The sequence below is a fragment of the Vulpes vulpes genome, chromosome 1, assembly GCF_048418805.1.
Source record: "Vulpes vulpes isolate BD-2025 chromosome 1, VulVul3, whole genome shotgun sequence".
Taxonomy (NCBI): domain Eukaryota; kingdom Metazoa; phylum Chordata; class Mammalia; order Carnivora; family Canidae; genus Vulpes; species Vulpes vulpes.
The window spans coordinates 172,364,506-172,382,164 of NC_132780.1; the positions used below are offsets into that span (position 1 = coordinate 172,364,506).

The 17,659-nt window shown below is 36.2% G+C and overlaps 1 protein-coding gene across 2 annotated transcripts in view; it reads right to left on the reverse strand.

Annotated features, from left to right (window-relative positions):
* ME1 (malic enzyme 1) overlaps positions 1–17,659 on the reverse strand; it is a 193,909-nt gene that overhangs the window by 8,339 nt on the left and 167,911 nt on the right. For both annotated transcript variants that reach the window (XM_072736255.1, XM_072736247.1), the window contains exons 10-12: positions 9,506–9,611; positions 7,996–8,138; positions 4,705–4,878 (exon numbers count right to left, since the gene is read on the reverse strand). In XM_072736255.1, the coding sequence (XP_072592356.1) occupies positions 4,705–4,878; positions 7,996–8,138; positions 9,506–9,611 (423 nt within the window). The remainder of the gene's footprint in view (positions 1–4,704; positions 4,879–7,995; positions 8,139–9,505; positions 9,612–17,659) is intronic.

Below are 17,659 nucleotides of genomic sequence, written 5' to 3' on the forward strand. Positions count from 1 at the left end.
CCCAAGAGTCCTTTAAGCTCTTGTACACATGCCCCATGAGAAAGCCAGATTTTTGCCCTGGCCTCATACGGTTTAATGGCCTAAAAAAGTGGAGAGTTAATAAAACACATTTGCCCTTTTCTATACACATGTGAGGAAATAGGCCTTAATGAGGCAGGGAGAGGTTTTTCAGAGCCAAACCAGTTTCCTCCAAACCACTCATGGTGCTGGTATGAGAGGTTGGGGTGGGGGGCAGTAAAAGAGAAGATGACTCTCTGCCAGCTGTTGCTGCAGGCCTCTTGCACTGAAGGGAAAGATACCTGAATTGTATACAAATTCTGAACTAGAGAGTTGTTTAATAATTGTTCACTGATGTATCCCCAGCACCCAGAATAATGCCTAGTATACAGTAGGTACTTAATTAATACTCGTTAGAAGAATGAGTAAGAAACAGAATTAAAAATTACTTGAGATGCCATTAAGAGAAAGAAAAGAGGGACCTTATGGGGAATTATTTCAAACGATGACTGGGCCAAAATAAAACCATTTTATGTTGACTGAATAAATTGGGCTGCTTACAAAATCTTGTTACTCCTTGTACTGCAAAGATTTTTTAGCACATTTAAATCAGTTGACATTTCTTAGATGTTAAAGCAAACACTTGTATGGAGAGGCAGTATTGTTATTTAACTGGATAGAGAAAAAATAAGCACAATCATGAAAGGATGTAATAGCACAGTGGTTGAAAGCTCAGGCTCTGATGTGAGGTAGGTCCGTATTCAAAATGTAACTGCAATAATTAGTATTTGCTTGAATTCAGGCAAATTAATTAACCTTTGTAAGCCTAGTTTTCTCTTTGGTGACAGAAGACTAATAACAATTCCAAATTCATGGGATTAAATGATATAAACACCAGTAAGGAGTTTACCACATTGTCTGGGAAAGTAAGCGTTCGATAAATCTTAGCTATTTTACTTTTCAAAGAACAGATGGCAGCCAGCATGGAAGAATGGAAATAAAATAGCTTTTGGGGTCAGATCTTGTTCTACAACATATTAGCTTATTAGCTTTTTGACTTGAAGGAAACTTATATAAACAACCAACTGCAAATTATTTCTATGAGATAATATGTATACCTCTCCTCTCACCATTGGCATATGGCTGGTATCCAACACCATTGTTTTTTCTCTAGAATGTTACACAGTATCATTTTAGGGAGATCTGGGGCAGTTAGAAGACTGCTGAGTAAAGAAGAATCAGTCTGAATCTTTGCTTTCCATGTATGCCTGTCAGATAGACAGGGAGCCAAGAAACTGTAGAATAGCCTCAAGTAGCAAACAGGTAACAACAGGGAACCTCACTGCTAGGAACCAAATCACTAAAATGGAATGGAGGAGTGTCCTAGGGGAAAAGGAGGGATTATAAAAGAGTCTTGGTGTCATTCTCACCTAGTAGCTCATTCACTCAAAAACGATTTGCTGCTCATGATTTGCCATTGGTGTCAAACTATGTTGTGTCCACTTTCAAATGACCTCTCTTCATTTCATTTTGGCAATGTTACAACAGCTGTTTTTTCAATTATCCAGTGATTTAAATCAATCAGTTTCCTCCAGATGCTGTTGTCAGTGGTGATCATCTCGTGTTCCGGACAGACATCAGAAAGGGGTGGGGTGAGGCAGGTGAGAGGACGTGAAGCAGGTGACTCAGGCAGAACAGTGTAGGCATAGGAGGCCAAGGCTTGCCTCTTAGATGTGGACAATAGATGAGGGGTTTTTTTCCAGGCAGCTGTACAGACAATGCAGAGCCACAAGGCTGATCCAGCGGAGCACTAAGTGCTCCTATCTGAGGTCCAGAAGGCTGCCAGAGTACCAGGAAAGCTAGAAATCTCTTTGTTATATAAAAATGCCCAGGAAATCGTCAGGATTGATGCTTATCCATGAGATTTCTAGTTCCAAAAGAGACTCAACTATTTAAGGAAATAATCCTTAATTATTAAATTTTAGGTTGCCAAATTCACCTAGATCTCCTACATGTAACTTTTGTTAACTACAAAATATAATCTAGTAAGGACTTCCTTCTTTGGTCCCCCTAGCAGTGAGCACCTGTGATACTGTATTTATTCTTCTTGATAAGATAAATGCCTAGTTCTATTTAGCTCAATTCAGTAAATATTTACAAAGTTTCTTTATGTGCTTTAGCATTGTGCTAGGTGCTAATGGAGTTTTGAAAGAAGTATATGAAAGACTGTCTTTAAAGAAGATAATCTACAATTTAATTGTAAGGCAACACCTAACTGTTTGAAACATAAAGCTCTCTCAAGAGCATAATACAAGTAGAAATTAAACTAAATGTCAAGGTGTTTGATAAAGACAGCCATGGCTAAAGACAAAGATCAAGATGAGCCACGGTAGTCACAAAAGGAGTTAGGCAGTGACCAGAAGGATAGGCTTAGCCAGGTGGAAAACAGTTCTGAGTTTTCCAAGCAGGATAACAGAGCAGTTATGCAGGTCTATGTGTGTACCATGTGTTTGAAGCTTTGAGATTAGGGAGAATGAAAGAATGTCAGGTTTCTAACCTTTAGAGTCTGCTTAGAAAGGGATGTCACTAATAGCAATGCAAATATTGAGGGTAAGGGAAGATGAGAAGTAAAGTTTTATGCATCTTGAGTTTAAGGAAACTCAGGCATTAAACAGGCATTAAGGAAGCAGGCATTTCTGTGGAAATATCGATCAGACATAAGAAAAGATGAGACCAGAGATACATAGATTTGGCCACTTAGAATTAAGATAATGGAAACTAGAGAATGGAGGAGATCCCCAAATTCCCCAGATTCATAAGAAAAAGGGAAGAAAAAAGTTAGGACAAAATAAAAAGGATGCTAGAAAAAAAAAAAAAAAAGCTCTTAGTTAAAAGGGATTTGAAAAGAAGACAAAGAAAACAATGAGGTGGTATAAATAACAGGAATGTTGTGTTGAAGCCTGAGAGAAAAACAGGGGAAAGGTCAAAAGATTTAGCTGGAGAGATCACTAGCTATGATAAGAATAAGACTATTGACATTACATTTTATTTCTTTTCTTCATAGTTTTTTGGTAGTGATTATTACTACTTTGTCTAGAAAGTAAATGAAAGGATTTTTTTTCATGAACCTTGTCACTAGATGGTGCTGGAGTTATTCAGGAAAGCAAACACGGGCTACAATGAGTAAAAGATCTCCCCCACCCCCCACCGCTTTGATGTGTCTGTTACATAGAACAATGATTACATTTTCCTTAATGTATAAACAGCTTTGAAAAGCTCTCCTAGTAATTAAACATCTATTTATGTTTAACAAGATTTTTTTTCAAAGCTCGGAGGGCACCTGGCTGGCTCAGCCAGTTAAGCATCTGCCTTCCACTCAGGTGATGATCCCGGGGTCCTGGGATAGAGCCCCACATTGGGCTCCCTGTTCAGTGGGGAGCCAGCTTCTCCCTCTTCCACTATGGCTCCCCTGGCTGTGGCTCTCTTTCTCTGTGTCAAATAAATAAAATCTATATTTTAAGAAAAGGAAACTGAGACATCAGCTGTCATACTTTTACTGCAGTGAAGAGAAAGAAAGGAGCAAAACATAGCCTTCAGACTTCAGAATATTCTGGACTCACAGAATGATGCCAGGTTCTAAGCACTGATATTATAATCCTTAGATCAAATCAATAGCATAAGACTCTTTATCTGTATTTTTAGAGTTCCCCTTCACAACAGAAAGAATAGCATGTTTGCAAGATGAAAATATTTGAATTTTAATAAATTTTTATTTAGCTCAGTTTAGTTATAATGTTGGACAGTGGTTTAACTTTAGAAGAGATTCACTCAAATTTCTCATGAATTGGATCCTGTTCAAACATGCTATCAACCAGATGAACATTCTGATTGTCAAAAGCTCATGATTTTATAAATATGTGCCTGATATTGTATCATCCCCCTGAAGTTTGAGGGTTAAGAGGAAGTGAAGGGAAGCTGAAGTTTATGGTACCTCTTGCACCATAAGTAATAAAGTACTTTGTTTCTGACCTAAGAGTTTTGTGTCGTTTGCCAGCACCTATGAAACCATGGCAGGCTAACTTGTTGGCTTGCAAGAAGGGTAACTTCAGATCCTTCAGTTCTTAAGAGTTCTTATCGATCCCTCATGAGTCTGTTTTGTGATGTTCTGAGGATCTTTCCTGAAGGCCCACACTCAAACCTACATCTGTGCTTTTAATAACTTTATAAACATTAATTCCTTGTTTTAATTTTCTTTCCGCTTGAAATATTACAGTAGTTTCTATTTTCTGCCCTGAATCCTTAATGATAAGTACTTTCTAACTATGCCAAATGACTTTTATTTTAAACCTTCAAAATGCAGTTATTAAGGAAGGACTGGAGAAATACTTACCACTTCATTATGATTTGCAACAGTATTTTTGTGTCACTACTGTCACAGAATTCGATTGGAAGTGTGAAGACAAAAAAAAGCTTCCTTGTAAGAGATCAGAAGTTTTCTACTGGCTACTGATGAACAGTCTTTTATTCAGTGACTCGATATGAACCTACTACCCACCCCTTACTGTCCACTAGGAGAGTTTCTTTCCTTTTGACTTTGTATCTTATAGGGAACAAGCTGAGATTTTATATAAAGAGATCATTAAACAACCAACACTGAGCTCACTTGGAGTTTTATAGCCTTGGTGAACACAGAGTATTTTACAATACCTCAGCAGTTGTGAGAAAAATGTTATCTGTGATATGTCTCAATCCACATGCCACGACACCAAGAGCGACTCCAGGAAACACATAGGAATTGTTTCCTTGGCCAGGATATAGGGTCCGTCCATTTGGAAGGGTGACCGGATCAAAAGGACTGCCACTGGCAAAAATCGCACGCCCCTACAACACAGACATGTGGCTAGCTTTAAAAAGAAGCATGATATTTTCAAACAAATGTATCATAGCAGAACTACCCCATAGTTAGACAGTACTGAGTGTTTAGAGAGAAGGCTAATTTTTGTTTACTCTCTAATAAGTCTGGGCAAGTTTTTATGATGTTGGCAATAAGTTCTGAGGTGGATGATTACTGTTGTTCTCTGCCTCACTCTCCTTAGAGATGTGTGCAAAGCACAGGATGCCCCAACGTCACCACTCTCTTCTCTGCAATGGTCCAACCAATAAGCCTACCAACCATTTCTATAGGGGCTTCAGATTATACACTTCTAAACATTAAAAAAATGAGAGATTAACATTACAGCATTGGAAAGTATGACATTTTAGGTTAGAGTTTAGAGATCTACACATTTCAGCATAACCACTGGGACAAATTTTATGTATTTCCATATTGTGGAGAATTATATAGAAAATCACATAGAAACAAACTCAATAGCACAAATGGGATTAGCAAATAAGAGTAAAGTTAAATTATCAATAATTGTCAAAAATTGTCATTTTTTCATATTTTGTTACACTGTTTTTGAGAAATCTCACATATTGCATGTCTTAGATGGCAGTGACTTAGGGCCTACTAGGTGCTGCAAATTCATACTGCTAATCAAAAAGGAAGAGGGGCACCTAGGTGGCTAGTAGGTTAAATGCCTGACTCCTGATTTCAGCTCAGCTCATGATCTCACAGTTGTGAGATTGAGCCCCGCTATGGGCTCCACACTGTGTATGGAGTTATGGAGTCTGCTTGGGATTCTCTCTCTCCATCTCCCTCTGCCCCTCCACTCTTTCTCTTAAAAAAAAAAAAAAAAAAAGGTTGGGGGGAGAATCTATCTGATCTGTGAAAATGAGGGTGGAAATGTAGCTGAGAATAGGCTTCTAAAATAGTTATAGGAAACCCTTGACAAATAAAGCATCACAATCTAAGAAATCCATTTGAAAAAAGCAACATTTAAATAATGACAGTTTTTGCTGTAACTTTCCATCCCTGCTTAGGATCTAAATTCATTATAATATTAATAATATTAACTTAATATTCATTTTTAACAAAGGCCATAATATATTTTTGTATACAGGTAAAGTTGTATAATGATTCAACCTTCATCAGGGTATAAAAAGATGAAAACAGGTAAGAAAGAAAATAGAAATTGTCATCTAGATGTCTTTGGACACATGTTTTATAGAACATTACATTTTGTTTTCAGACAAGTCTGATAACTTCATCTGTTTAGCAGATAAAATATTTTATTATAAGGAACTTTCTAATGTAATTTTATTTTATTTTTTTTATTTATTTATGATAGAGAGAGAGAGAGAGAGAGAGAGAGAGAGAGGCAGAGACATAGGAAGAGGGAGAAGCAGGCTCCATGCACCAGGAGCCTGACGTGGGATTCGATCCCGGGTCTACAGGATCGCGCCCTGGGCGAAAGGCAGGCGCTAAACCGCTGCGCCACCCAGGGATCCCCCTAATGTAATTTTATTATTTGAAATATATATATCTTCAAAAAATTATAGCTGAGAAAAAGACCTACAAAACTATATATATGCTTATCTCCTTTCTCACCTCCACTTCCTGCCTACTATTTTATAATCATCATTTTAAGGAGGAACAACACTCAATAAATGATAGCTACCATTCTCATGTACATGGACTGTTAATATGCAGAAGAAAATCTCTCCATACTTTTGGATTATAGTTCTTCATGATTCAATCATCTTTCTGTATTTTGTATTTTTAACCTTTCCTAATGACATTAGACCTTTCCTAATGAAGCAGCAGAGACTTATCCAGCACAGATGGACCTTTGCTTGTGCTGTGATCCTTTGGCCAAACCAGTATTTAAATTTTTAGCCTCAAAATAACCTTCAATTTTATTTAAAAATTTTTAACAACATAGAACATTAGGTAAAATGGTGAGAATTAGGCCATTTGTATCAGACACATTCAAATTTAAAAATACAACTATAAATTTGGCCAATTTTGTTCATGTCTATTCCTGGGGAGTCTACAAACTCTTCACACCTACTGAGATACATGACAAAATAATTACATAAACATTTATTATGCCTAATGCACCATGCTAAAATCTTATTTCCCAGAGGAATCTGTTTTCCCTTTTAAAGGCTTAAGGACTACTGAGGAATGTCAGACAAATTCTTCAATCTAGAGATGGGTTGAAAATTGAAATTATTGAGAACACTGATGTCATCACAAATCAGAGAGATAAACAATGGGGTAGCTCCTTGCCAACAAGTTCATTAATTCTAATAATGAGCATTTAATGTTATAATGTTAAAGGACCAGTGCCATCAAGCTCTGATTTGTGCAGAGTGACCTAACTTTGTGTCATATTTACCTTTTCTAGTTCATTTTGGATTTATTTCCAAAATAAAAGTGCTAGATATATATGATCCAACCTCTATTTTGTTGTAATGACATTTCAAGTCTTTCAAGGGAAAATAGTTCCAACCTATTAGTCAAATTTTATATTAATACAAACATAGTATAAAATAAGCCACTTTTTTTTGGAAATAATAAAATCCTTAACCTCTGAGGATGCCTATCCCAACCTGGCTGGATGTCAAAATAGCTTCCCAAATGTACCACCATGCCATAAAAATCCAAACCCAGGATTTAGCAAAGCAAAAATAAGATTGTGGTCTTACACTGTTTGCTTCAATGTTCAGAAATAGCTAATTAAGAGTTATTTTAGTAAGCATCTAGAATCACACTTTTTCCTTTTTAGCTTTCATATTTAAATCTTGGAGACTTCCAAATCACTGGAGAAAAACTATCAATAAACATTACAAAGTTTATTTTGTTTTACTGAAGAAGAGGAGGATTTTATACAACATTCTGGAAAAGGAAATAATTCTTATCCCTTCTAACTTATTCACTTTGCTTTCAATCATGGTTGTTTAATTTTTAAAGATTAAGTGGTAAGAACCTTAGATATCCTTGGCTCCCCTATAATGAATAAGAATTAGATTATAAAATATCAAAGTCTGTGCCAGCATTGGTGGAGCTGGGGAATGGAGGAGGGGTAGAAATCAGTTATACTTTTGCTTTACCTTGGTTAGTTTATAGCACTGCTCTGCAGTACATTCTGCTTTGCTAGTTGGATTACTCAAAGCAAAAATAATAGGCCGTTCATTGAAGGCAGCCATATCTTTGAGAATTTGTTCTGAGAATGCACCACCAATTGCAGCAACTCCTAATGTAGAAATGAGAAACCAGTGAATAGACTATCATTGTTCAATTAATCTAAGAAGTCCATGCCCTCAAACAACGAGACATGTCAGGTCACTTTCTAATAGACCCTAAACAAAATACAGAATATTTGCATTAAAGTGACAAAAAGAGATAAGTTCATTAATGCCAATGATTTATAGGGTTACAAATCTATAAGTATCTACAGAAAAAAATCACAGATATAACATTCGGCTCATAATACACTGAGTTAGTGACCCACTCCCTAGGTATTTTGATTATAGACATTTAAATCAGGAAATTAAAATGTGCCTAAGATATATTATCTCTCTATAAACAATTCTATGAATATATTCCAGTCTCTCAGGCTATAATTATGTTTTATAAACCAGTGCTTGACACTTAAGACAATCATCCAATTCAATTGAAAAATTGAAGTATCACTCAATGAAAGAATCCTCACAGAAGTATACGGCAATTAGCATAATGGAAATGGAAAAAAAATCAGATCCCTGATACAATATATTTTGTAAAAAACAACAATAAGAGCTTATTATAGTTTCTGGCAGAGAGTATTTGCTTGTATTATGATTATCATTATCATCATTGTTCTCAATACTGTCATCTATTTCACAAGAGCATCTAGGAATGAAGTATGATACAAAACAAGGACTAACATCATATACACACAAAATATGGCCTAAAGCTTCATAACTTCGGCTGCGTTTAACATTAAATCTGACCATAGTAAAGATCATATGTGCACATACACTGTAAGCTACTGCATTAAGTGCTATGAGGAATATAAATATGGTCCTTGTCTTCAAGGAGTGTCTAGTTAGTTCAGTGTTTCTCAACCTCTGGGATATTAACAATTTGGGTTGGATGATTCTTTGTTGGCAGGGGAGGGCTTTCCTATGCATTATAGGATGTTGAGCAGCATCCTCAGTCCCCACCTACTAGATGCCAGTAGCCCTGACACCCCATCCCCAACCTTTCCAAAGTTGTGACAACCAAAACCATCTCCAGACATTGCCAAATGTTTCTCTGGGGGCAAAATCACTCCCATTTGAGAATCACTGTCTATCTGGAGTAATCAAGCCTGGTAAAGAGTGGATTATGCCAAGGATTAACAAGCTGACAGAGTCAGCAAAGGGGGCCACACACTTTAGCTGGGATTGGTAGTACTGAGAGGGAAGCACTATATTTACAAATCTATATGATGTCTGGGGTACTGCTGATTCAGTGAATGTGTGAATTCCAAAGGTTAAATTTTCAAAAAGCTCAATTATGCCTCAAAAATCAGTAAGAAAATGAATCAGGCCAAAATGAGGTCAGAGTGGGGTTTATGGGAAAAAGGGAAAAGTTTACCTATGAGGGCAGTTGGTTTTATTTCTTGAACAATGGCTTCTAGGTTCTTCATTTCTTCATGTTCATGGGCAAATTGCTCCTTCTCTTGTGTTAAGGCAACACGTCCCTAAGTAAAGCAAATAAAAAGAAATGTTAAATCTGCCAAACATATGTGAAACAAAGACATTTTGGAATATTACACATATTACTGGTATTTGTCCTTAACATCTTCATGCATCATGCGTTACAGCTGTTCTTAAACTCTCTTCTCCAATTATTAGAGTATTCCTTCATTCAGTCTTTCAACAAATACTGTGTCTTAGACAATGTCCTAGGCAATGGGGATGTAACAGTGAACAAGCTAAAGTCTTTCCTTTTCTTTCTTTTTTTTTAGTCTTTCTTTTTCTTAACTGTTATTTAATACTAAAAATCCTGATTCTACAGACATTTGTGAGAAAATGGCACTAATAAATGGCAAAGCAAAATGTTTAAATATCATTTACTAAACAATATTTGTGTTAAATAACAGTGTTCTCTAATGCAGAGCTAACTTTAGCCACAGCACTCTCAATTTATGTACCACTGAGTTAAAAAATAGAACTTGATGCCATATTTATATCATAGTTTGATTTTCTGAATAAGCACTAGCTTTGTATATTTTATCTTAATGTTCTGATTATGAGTGTGTCATGTTTTATCTAGGAAACATGCAATTATAATTTTCTAGCTGCAAATTTTTAAGATTTTCACTTAAAATCATAAATCACTGCCTAATGTTATATGGTACTGGATGACTTGCAAGTTGTTTTCATATATTTCATATGATTCCCTCAACAATTTTAAGAAGTAGGGCAACTAATATTACACTATGTGTTAACCAACTGGAATTTAATAAAAACTAAAAAAAAAAAAAAAAAAAAGGAAAACCAATATTTAAATAAATATTATTCACAGTAGCCAAGACATAGAAGCAACCTCTGTGCCCATCAATAGATGAACGGAAAGGAGGAAAACAAAACATGGCGCGTGCACACACACACTCACACACACAGAAGACTACTGACTATTATTCAGCCATAAAAAAATAATGAAATATTGCCATTTACAACAACATGGATGGACCTTTAGGGCATTATGCTAAGTGAGATAAGTAAGAAAAAGATAAATATCATATGATTTCACTTACATGTTAGAATCTAAAAACAAAAACAAAAACAAAAAAACCCCAAAAAACCAACTACAACAATCCTGAATTTAAAGATACAGAGAACAGATTTGTGGCTGTCAGAAGTGAGGATGGGAGGGGCAAAATGGATGAAGGAGGTCAAAGGTACAAACTTTCAATTACAAAATAAGTAAGTCCTAGGGATATAATGTATGGCTTGGCAACTATAGTTAATACTGTACTGTATATGGGGATCCCTGGGTGACTCAGCGGTTTAGCGCCTGCCTTCAGCCTGGGGCGTGATCCTAGAGTCCCAGGACTGAGTCTCACATCAGGCTCCCTGCATGGAGCCTGCTTCTCCCTCTGCCTGTGTCTCTGCCTCTCTCTCTCTGTGTCTCTCATGAATAAATAAATAAAATATTAAAAAATAAAAGGTATAATACTGTACTGTATATTTAAAAGTTGCTAAGAGAGTAGATCTTAAAAGTTATCACAAAACCCCCAATTATAACCCTATGTGATGATAAGTGTTAACTAGACTGGTGATCATTTTGCAATATACACAAGTATTGAATTATTACGTGTATACCTGAAACTGACACAAAATTATATGTGAATTTATACTTCATTCAGAATCAAATTTGAAGCTGTTTCATATTCACTTAAAAGAACATTCTAGTCTCCAGTAGTATTAAATTGAATGTAGTTAGATCATATTCTTATTTAACTTGTTTATTAAGAAAAAAGTCAAAAGCATCACATAAATTATTTTTTTTTACAGATTTTATTTATTTATTTGAGAGTGTGAACTGGAGAGCATGTAGGGGGAGGGTCAGAGGGAAATGGAGAAGCAGACTCCCCACTTAGCAGGGAACCTAAACTAGGGATCTATCCCAGGACCCTGAGATCATGACCTGAGCCAAAGGAAGCCACTTAACCAACTAAGCCATCTAGGTGCCCCCATAAATTCAGTTTCTATTTCTATCAGGAGGCATCTAATTGTTCAATAAACCCTATCTATTATCATAGGCTTTTTAGAATTAGTCATAGGTTCAACAACAAATAGTTTATGCAAATCTAGACTGATTTCATGAGTAAACAGTAAATATTCTGTTTTTTATTTAGAGACAAGATTTTTTTAATTCCTTTTTAATAATATAAAGAAATCTATGACAACACTGAATGAAATCTTTACAACTATCACCAAATTGTGGGGAGGGGATACCTGGTGCCCTCATCCTCATCTCTCTTTGCTTCTCAGCCAGGAAATCTATTTCATTTACATATCTCAATTATAGAGATTAATTCAACATTATCCTAGTATATAAATAAAGGCTAGGTTTAATGATAATTTATTAATCACGAATGAAAAAAAACAGAGGCATTTGGAGTACCTCAGAATTCCCTCCAAATATTTTGATAATTCAGAGTTTGCCTTAGGCCCCAATTTCATCTATTTCCTGTGTCAATGTTCTTTGCATTGTAACTTGACAGTTCCTCCTACAAAAAGCACTTATACTTTCCAAGCCCTTGTCTTTGGACTTGAACATGTGATTCTTTAGTTAATAAAATGTACACTGAAATGAGAGTGTGTCAGTTCCAAGCTTAGATCTTAAGGGTAATTGGTGTTTCTACTTATGTTCTTGTGCCTTTACCATTTGTGCTTTAAAAGTGCATAACCTGACTAGCTGGCTGGTCCAACGAGGATGAGAACCTTGTGAAAAAGGCCTGGACCCAACCTATGGCTTAGAGCCACCCAGCCAACATCATCAGAGCTACTCTACCTAACCCTCAGGTATGTGAGAAATAAAGTATTATGGTTGTATGTCACTGAGATTCCGTGGCTTTCAATAAATATGCAATAGCTGAGTGATACAGGGGATAATTTGTTTTTGATACAGGGGATAATTTTAATTTTGATTATACATTCCATCATTTCTTTTTACTCATTGTTCCTATCTGTTGCTTTGGGAATAAGAGGTTCCTTTTCCTGAAACAATTTAATGAAAGGAATGCTTTTGCAATCTATCTCCTACCTCAATGCTCTTAGTTATTTGCAAAAAAAAAAAAAAGTTGCATTATTGGAAAGGAATGAAAAATTCTGGTCTTGGATAGGAATAAGAACTTGGAACCATTTGAGAGTTACAGTATTTAACTATCTAAATTATTTCTGAACTATTTCTGGGAGTAGTATAAGCTAAAATTCATGACTATTTTTGTTCTCGCAACAATGAAATTTCTAGGACAGGTACTAAATAAAGTTGCAGACATATTTCCTGGGAATAATAACTTCCAGATTCCAGCATTCTACACTAAACACGACATAGTTTTGGCTTGTTGCTCTTTCCCAGAAACGCATATACTCAATTTCAAGTATAAAGGCAAGAGGTTAAACTAATATCTATCTGAGGCTCTATATGGCAAACACTATAGAACTCCAAATTGCTTCTAGTATGACTTCCTGTACATTTGAGGCTAAAGGGATAAACTAGATCTTGCAGCTAGAGTTTCTACTTTCAACCCAGCAGTCACCAAGTTGATGTACCTTCATAGGACTCTGAGGGAGAAAGTACACATCGTGAAGCATGGCCATGTGGCTTTTCCTGAAGCTTGCGGTAGTGCTTGCTGGTTTTCAGGCAAAAGCAGTGGTCTCTAGTGTCTAGCCCACCACCAACAGGTGAGTGCTAAGTAATGGTGGTGGCAGTGGCCACCATATTTGGCAGCTTTCCTGTTTGTGGCTGAGACCCTGATGCTCCAGTCCATGGCTACAGTAGTCTCCTTACTATAATACAGATATGCACGACAACTGAACATTCAGCCCTGTTGTCTACTACTTTTAAGATTTAGAGATTTGCATTTCAGAATGTTTTTATAGACAAAGGAACTTTAACATGTGCTAGGTTCTCTGACAGAGAAAAAGATCTCAGGATAATTAGTCACCCACTCCAAACTGGATAGTCACCTCAACACAATGTTACATAATCTTGAGAAGTGCTAAGAAAACGCGTAACTCTTAGAGAAGATGATGTATTACAGTGTTTGCCTACTGGTCTTTTTGATTTTCCACCTGACAAAGTGTAAGTATTATGCAAATATAATCCAATAAATTTACTATAGTGTCTCAAAATGTCATATTTCTTTTATTTTTTAAAACATTTTATTTTTTTAAAGATTCTATTTTTAAATAATCTCTACATCCAATGTGGGGCTTGAACTTACAACCCCAAGATCAAAAGTTGTCTTGTTTTTTTTTTAAATTATTGTGAAAACACAATATGAAATCTTAAATTTTTAGATGTGTAATCCCTTTTTAAAAAAGCTTTTTTTTTAAAATTGACTCTTTTTAAATAAGATTTCCTAGTTTTAGCCAATCACACTGCTGCTCAGGTGGAGACTGCACTTCTTACTCTCCTTGCAGCCTAAAGTGGGCTGAGACTATCTCTGGTCGAAAGGATGGAGTGAAAGTGATGTGTGCAACTTCTGATGCAGCACCCTCCCCCTGTCCATTCCATACCCCCTCTCCCCAGCTGGCTGGGACAGTGAGAACTGGAAAGCTGCTTCAAACCAGATGCCTCTCTTCTTCTGCCTATCTCTAGACTATTAGATGACACAGAAATAAATTTTAACTTGTTTAAGTTACCATATTTGGAGGTCTCCTTGTATAGCAATTTAACCTGAAATCTAACTAATACTGATCTTTAGAGTCACTTCATTTCATATCTGAAAATAGCACACACACTATCAGGAGGAAACTGCCTTGACAAGCCCTTATCATCTGGGAAGACCAATGACCAAAGAGTAAAAACCAAGAAACTGTATATACTTTTTTAAAGATTCATAGCAATGTAAATTCTACCATTTCTCTATACTTTAACAATTAATTTTTTTACTCCCGAATTCCTGCTTGCTGCATTTATACAATTTCTTTTTGTTCAATTTTGTATCACTGTCCTTATACACTCTTTTGTGTAGGGGTGGTGTCTGGGTGGTTCAGTTGGTCAAGCATCTGAGTCTTGGTTTTAGCTCAGGTCATGATCTCAGGATTCTGCGACTGAGCCCCACCATGAGACTCTGGTGCTCAGCACAGAGTTTGTTTATCCCTTTCCCTCTGGTCCTACCCCTCACATGCCCTCTCCCACGCCCCAAATAAATAAATACAATCTTTTAAAAAAATATTTTGTGTATGTTAAAACAGATACTGAATCATAGGATCTCCTTTCCCAGGTGAGGAACTCTGATGTTTTTAATCTATTTTTCTACTTGAATCTCTCTCTCTTCCCTATAATTGGTTAGTGGCTCAACAGAACTCTCAGATGCTCTTGTTCTGCTTTATATACCACAAAATTGAAAAGTATTCCATGAAAGGAATAACCAATGTTGAACATGGTCAAGGAAGATCATACTTCCTAGATCTGTCTTTAAATATTGTAATACTGCATTCTAGTATCATGCTTTCTTCTTTAATAACAGTAAAACATAATTGGTCTTTTCCTGTGGTTTACTTGAAGTAGAAAGAAATCCCAAAGAAAGGATGGTGAGAGAAAAGAACATTTATAAGATTTTCAGAATTATCATCAGAATAAGAATAGGAAATACTAAAAAAAAGGAAAATATGCCACTGACTTGTTTATTTTAAAAACTGCTTAGGCTCATCAAACAGTAAGATCCCACACAATCCATGGAAAAACAGTCTGCCCAAAGCATGAAGTAGAAGAATCAGGTGCTCACAGTGAAGGCTTGCTGAAAGCATCTAATGTTCCCAGTCCGAGAAAACAACCAGTTCTTGACTATTCAACTACTGACAAACAACATGACAATGCAAGTAGATCCAAACTGTTTCTGGTATACAGTTTAAAATAAATTCACATATGATCCCCATAAAAATGGAAATCTATTCATTTTCATTACATCACCAAGGCAAGTAGCCTCCCACATGAGAAAATAAAACTAACTTAAGAGCAAAAGTCTTAGAAATGATTTTCTTAACAGCTGAAATAACTGAATCCAACCTGGTATAGTATGAATTGTGTGGCTGCAAAATGCAAACAGAAGGGGGTCTAATCTGTTTATATTGAATGTGAGCCTGCAAAATCATGATGTAAATGGAGTTTAGAAGATGCCGAGTAATCTGAAAGTGACAGACATGATCCCCATTTTCTTAATTCAATGACTCAAAGTAGTTTCCTGAGAGCAGTGTCTCAGTTTATCCAAAACTGTAAGTTTAAAAAAATTTTAAATGTGTTTTACAAGATTGTCCATACAACTGCTGATTGTTGTCAATATACCATTAATTAGTGATAAACTTTGTTGGCTAGGGACATGAATAAAATCACTGCTATCAGAATGCATTCTAATAGCCAACAGCAAATAAATTTGTTATTTCTGAAAATTTCTAATGATATTCAGAAAAGTAAAGAAAGCGCCTGCCTGAGTGAGACACAGAAAATGCCATCTCCAAATTCTGGGGACAGAACATAAGACTAAGGCTCAGGATCACAGTCCCCAGGCTCTTCCCTTCACTCATGACCTAGGGCATGTCCTTTGATATTTCCATGGATATTGATTTCTCCATCTATAAAGGCAGTTTGGATTAGTGACGATGACAATGTGATAAAAGTGAACCAGATCTGAGCTTTCCAAAGCTAACTGAGCACCAGACTCACCTCAAGAAAGAGCGATTCCTGAGCCCTACTTTCAGATATTCTAATTTAAGACCAGGATGAGGCCCTGGAATCTATGCATATTTTCTTTTTAAGTTTCCCAGGTAACTAGGCTGATTACCAGTTTTGAGAATCACTGCGCCAAATGATTTGTCAGATTTCTACCAGATGCATTTTTAAAAGATTTGTGATATGTTTTCAAAAACGTATAAAATGATTTTTCCTTTACTAAAGAAGAAAAACTGCAGAATAACAAATTATTAATCACAGATTCCTAGTACTGCTTTTTTCATGGCCAACTTTAGATATAATGAAAAATATTTAATTTGGTTTAAATCCCCTAAATATCCGGGAATGAGAATCAAATTGCAAAGAAGATGGATAAACATCTTGAAAGGCAAAGATGTATGTTTTCAGCATGAACACTTTACTTTCTTAATCATAGATAGCAACAGTATTGGCAGCTCCTAGCCACTGCAGCCAGATCCTGACCAGAAAACATCTACCCAGTAAGAAACACAGATTACCCACAGTCTCTCCCCGAAAGGCTTGATTCTTTTTTTTTTTTTTAAGACTATTTATTCATGAGAGATACAGAGAGAGGAAGAGATGTAGGCAGAGGGAGAAGCAGGCTCCCTGCAGGAAGCCCCATGCAGGACTCAATGCTGACTCTGGGATCATGACCAGAGCAGACGCCCAAACACTGAGCCTCCCAGGTGCCCCAAAGACTTGATTCTTGACAGTTACTTAGGAAGGCCAGGAATCATGAAATGTAGTACTAGCACCTCTGAAAGGCTCTACTTGCCCAAAACAGAAGAAATTGGAAGACAAAAATAAAGGTCTCTCAAATATTTTCTATGCCATTTTGAAAATTAAGCTGATGATCTGGTTTAGATAAACTACTGGAATGTGACCTCTAGATCTGGCGATACTAAGGTGACTGCCTATACTTTTGGACTTCTATTTTCTGCACCAATGGCTCATTTTCTTCCTCCTTTCAAAATCTGAACTGGAATCCATATTCTTTATACTACCCATACCAGTTGGATATGGATATAGAAGATTTTTCTGTTCACATTCCCCTTTCCAGGATCCCTTACTGAAATGCTTTTTGCCTTCTTTTGGCAAAGTGCACATGAGTATTTCTTATCGTAGAAATCCCAACTTCTATGTGTTTGTTTTTTTTTTAAGAGTCTGTAATTAAACCAAATGTATTATGGATAGCGGAGAATTCTTTTGAACGTTATTTTTTTCTTCAATCGCCCCTTCCCCCATATTTTGTGCCGGTTCTTAGACAAGAAGCGGCTAACTGTACTGAATTACTACCTTTTTCAAAAGCACAGATGTTCT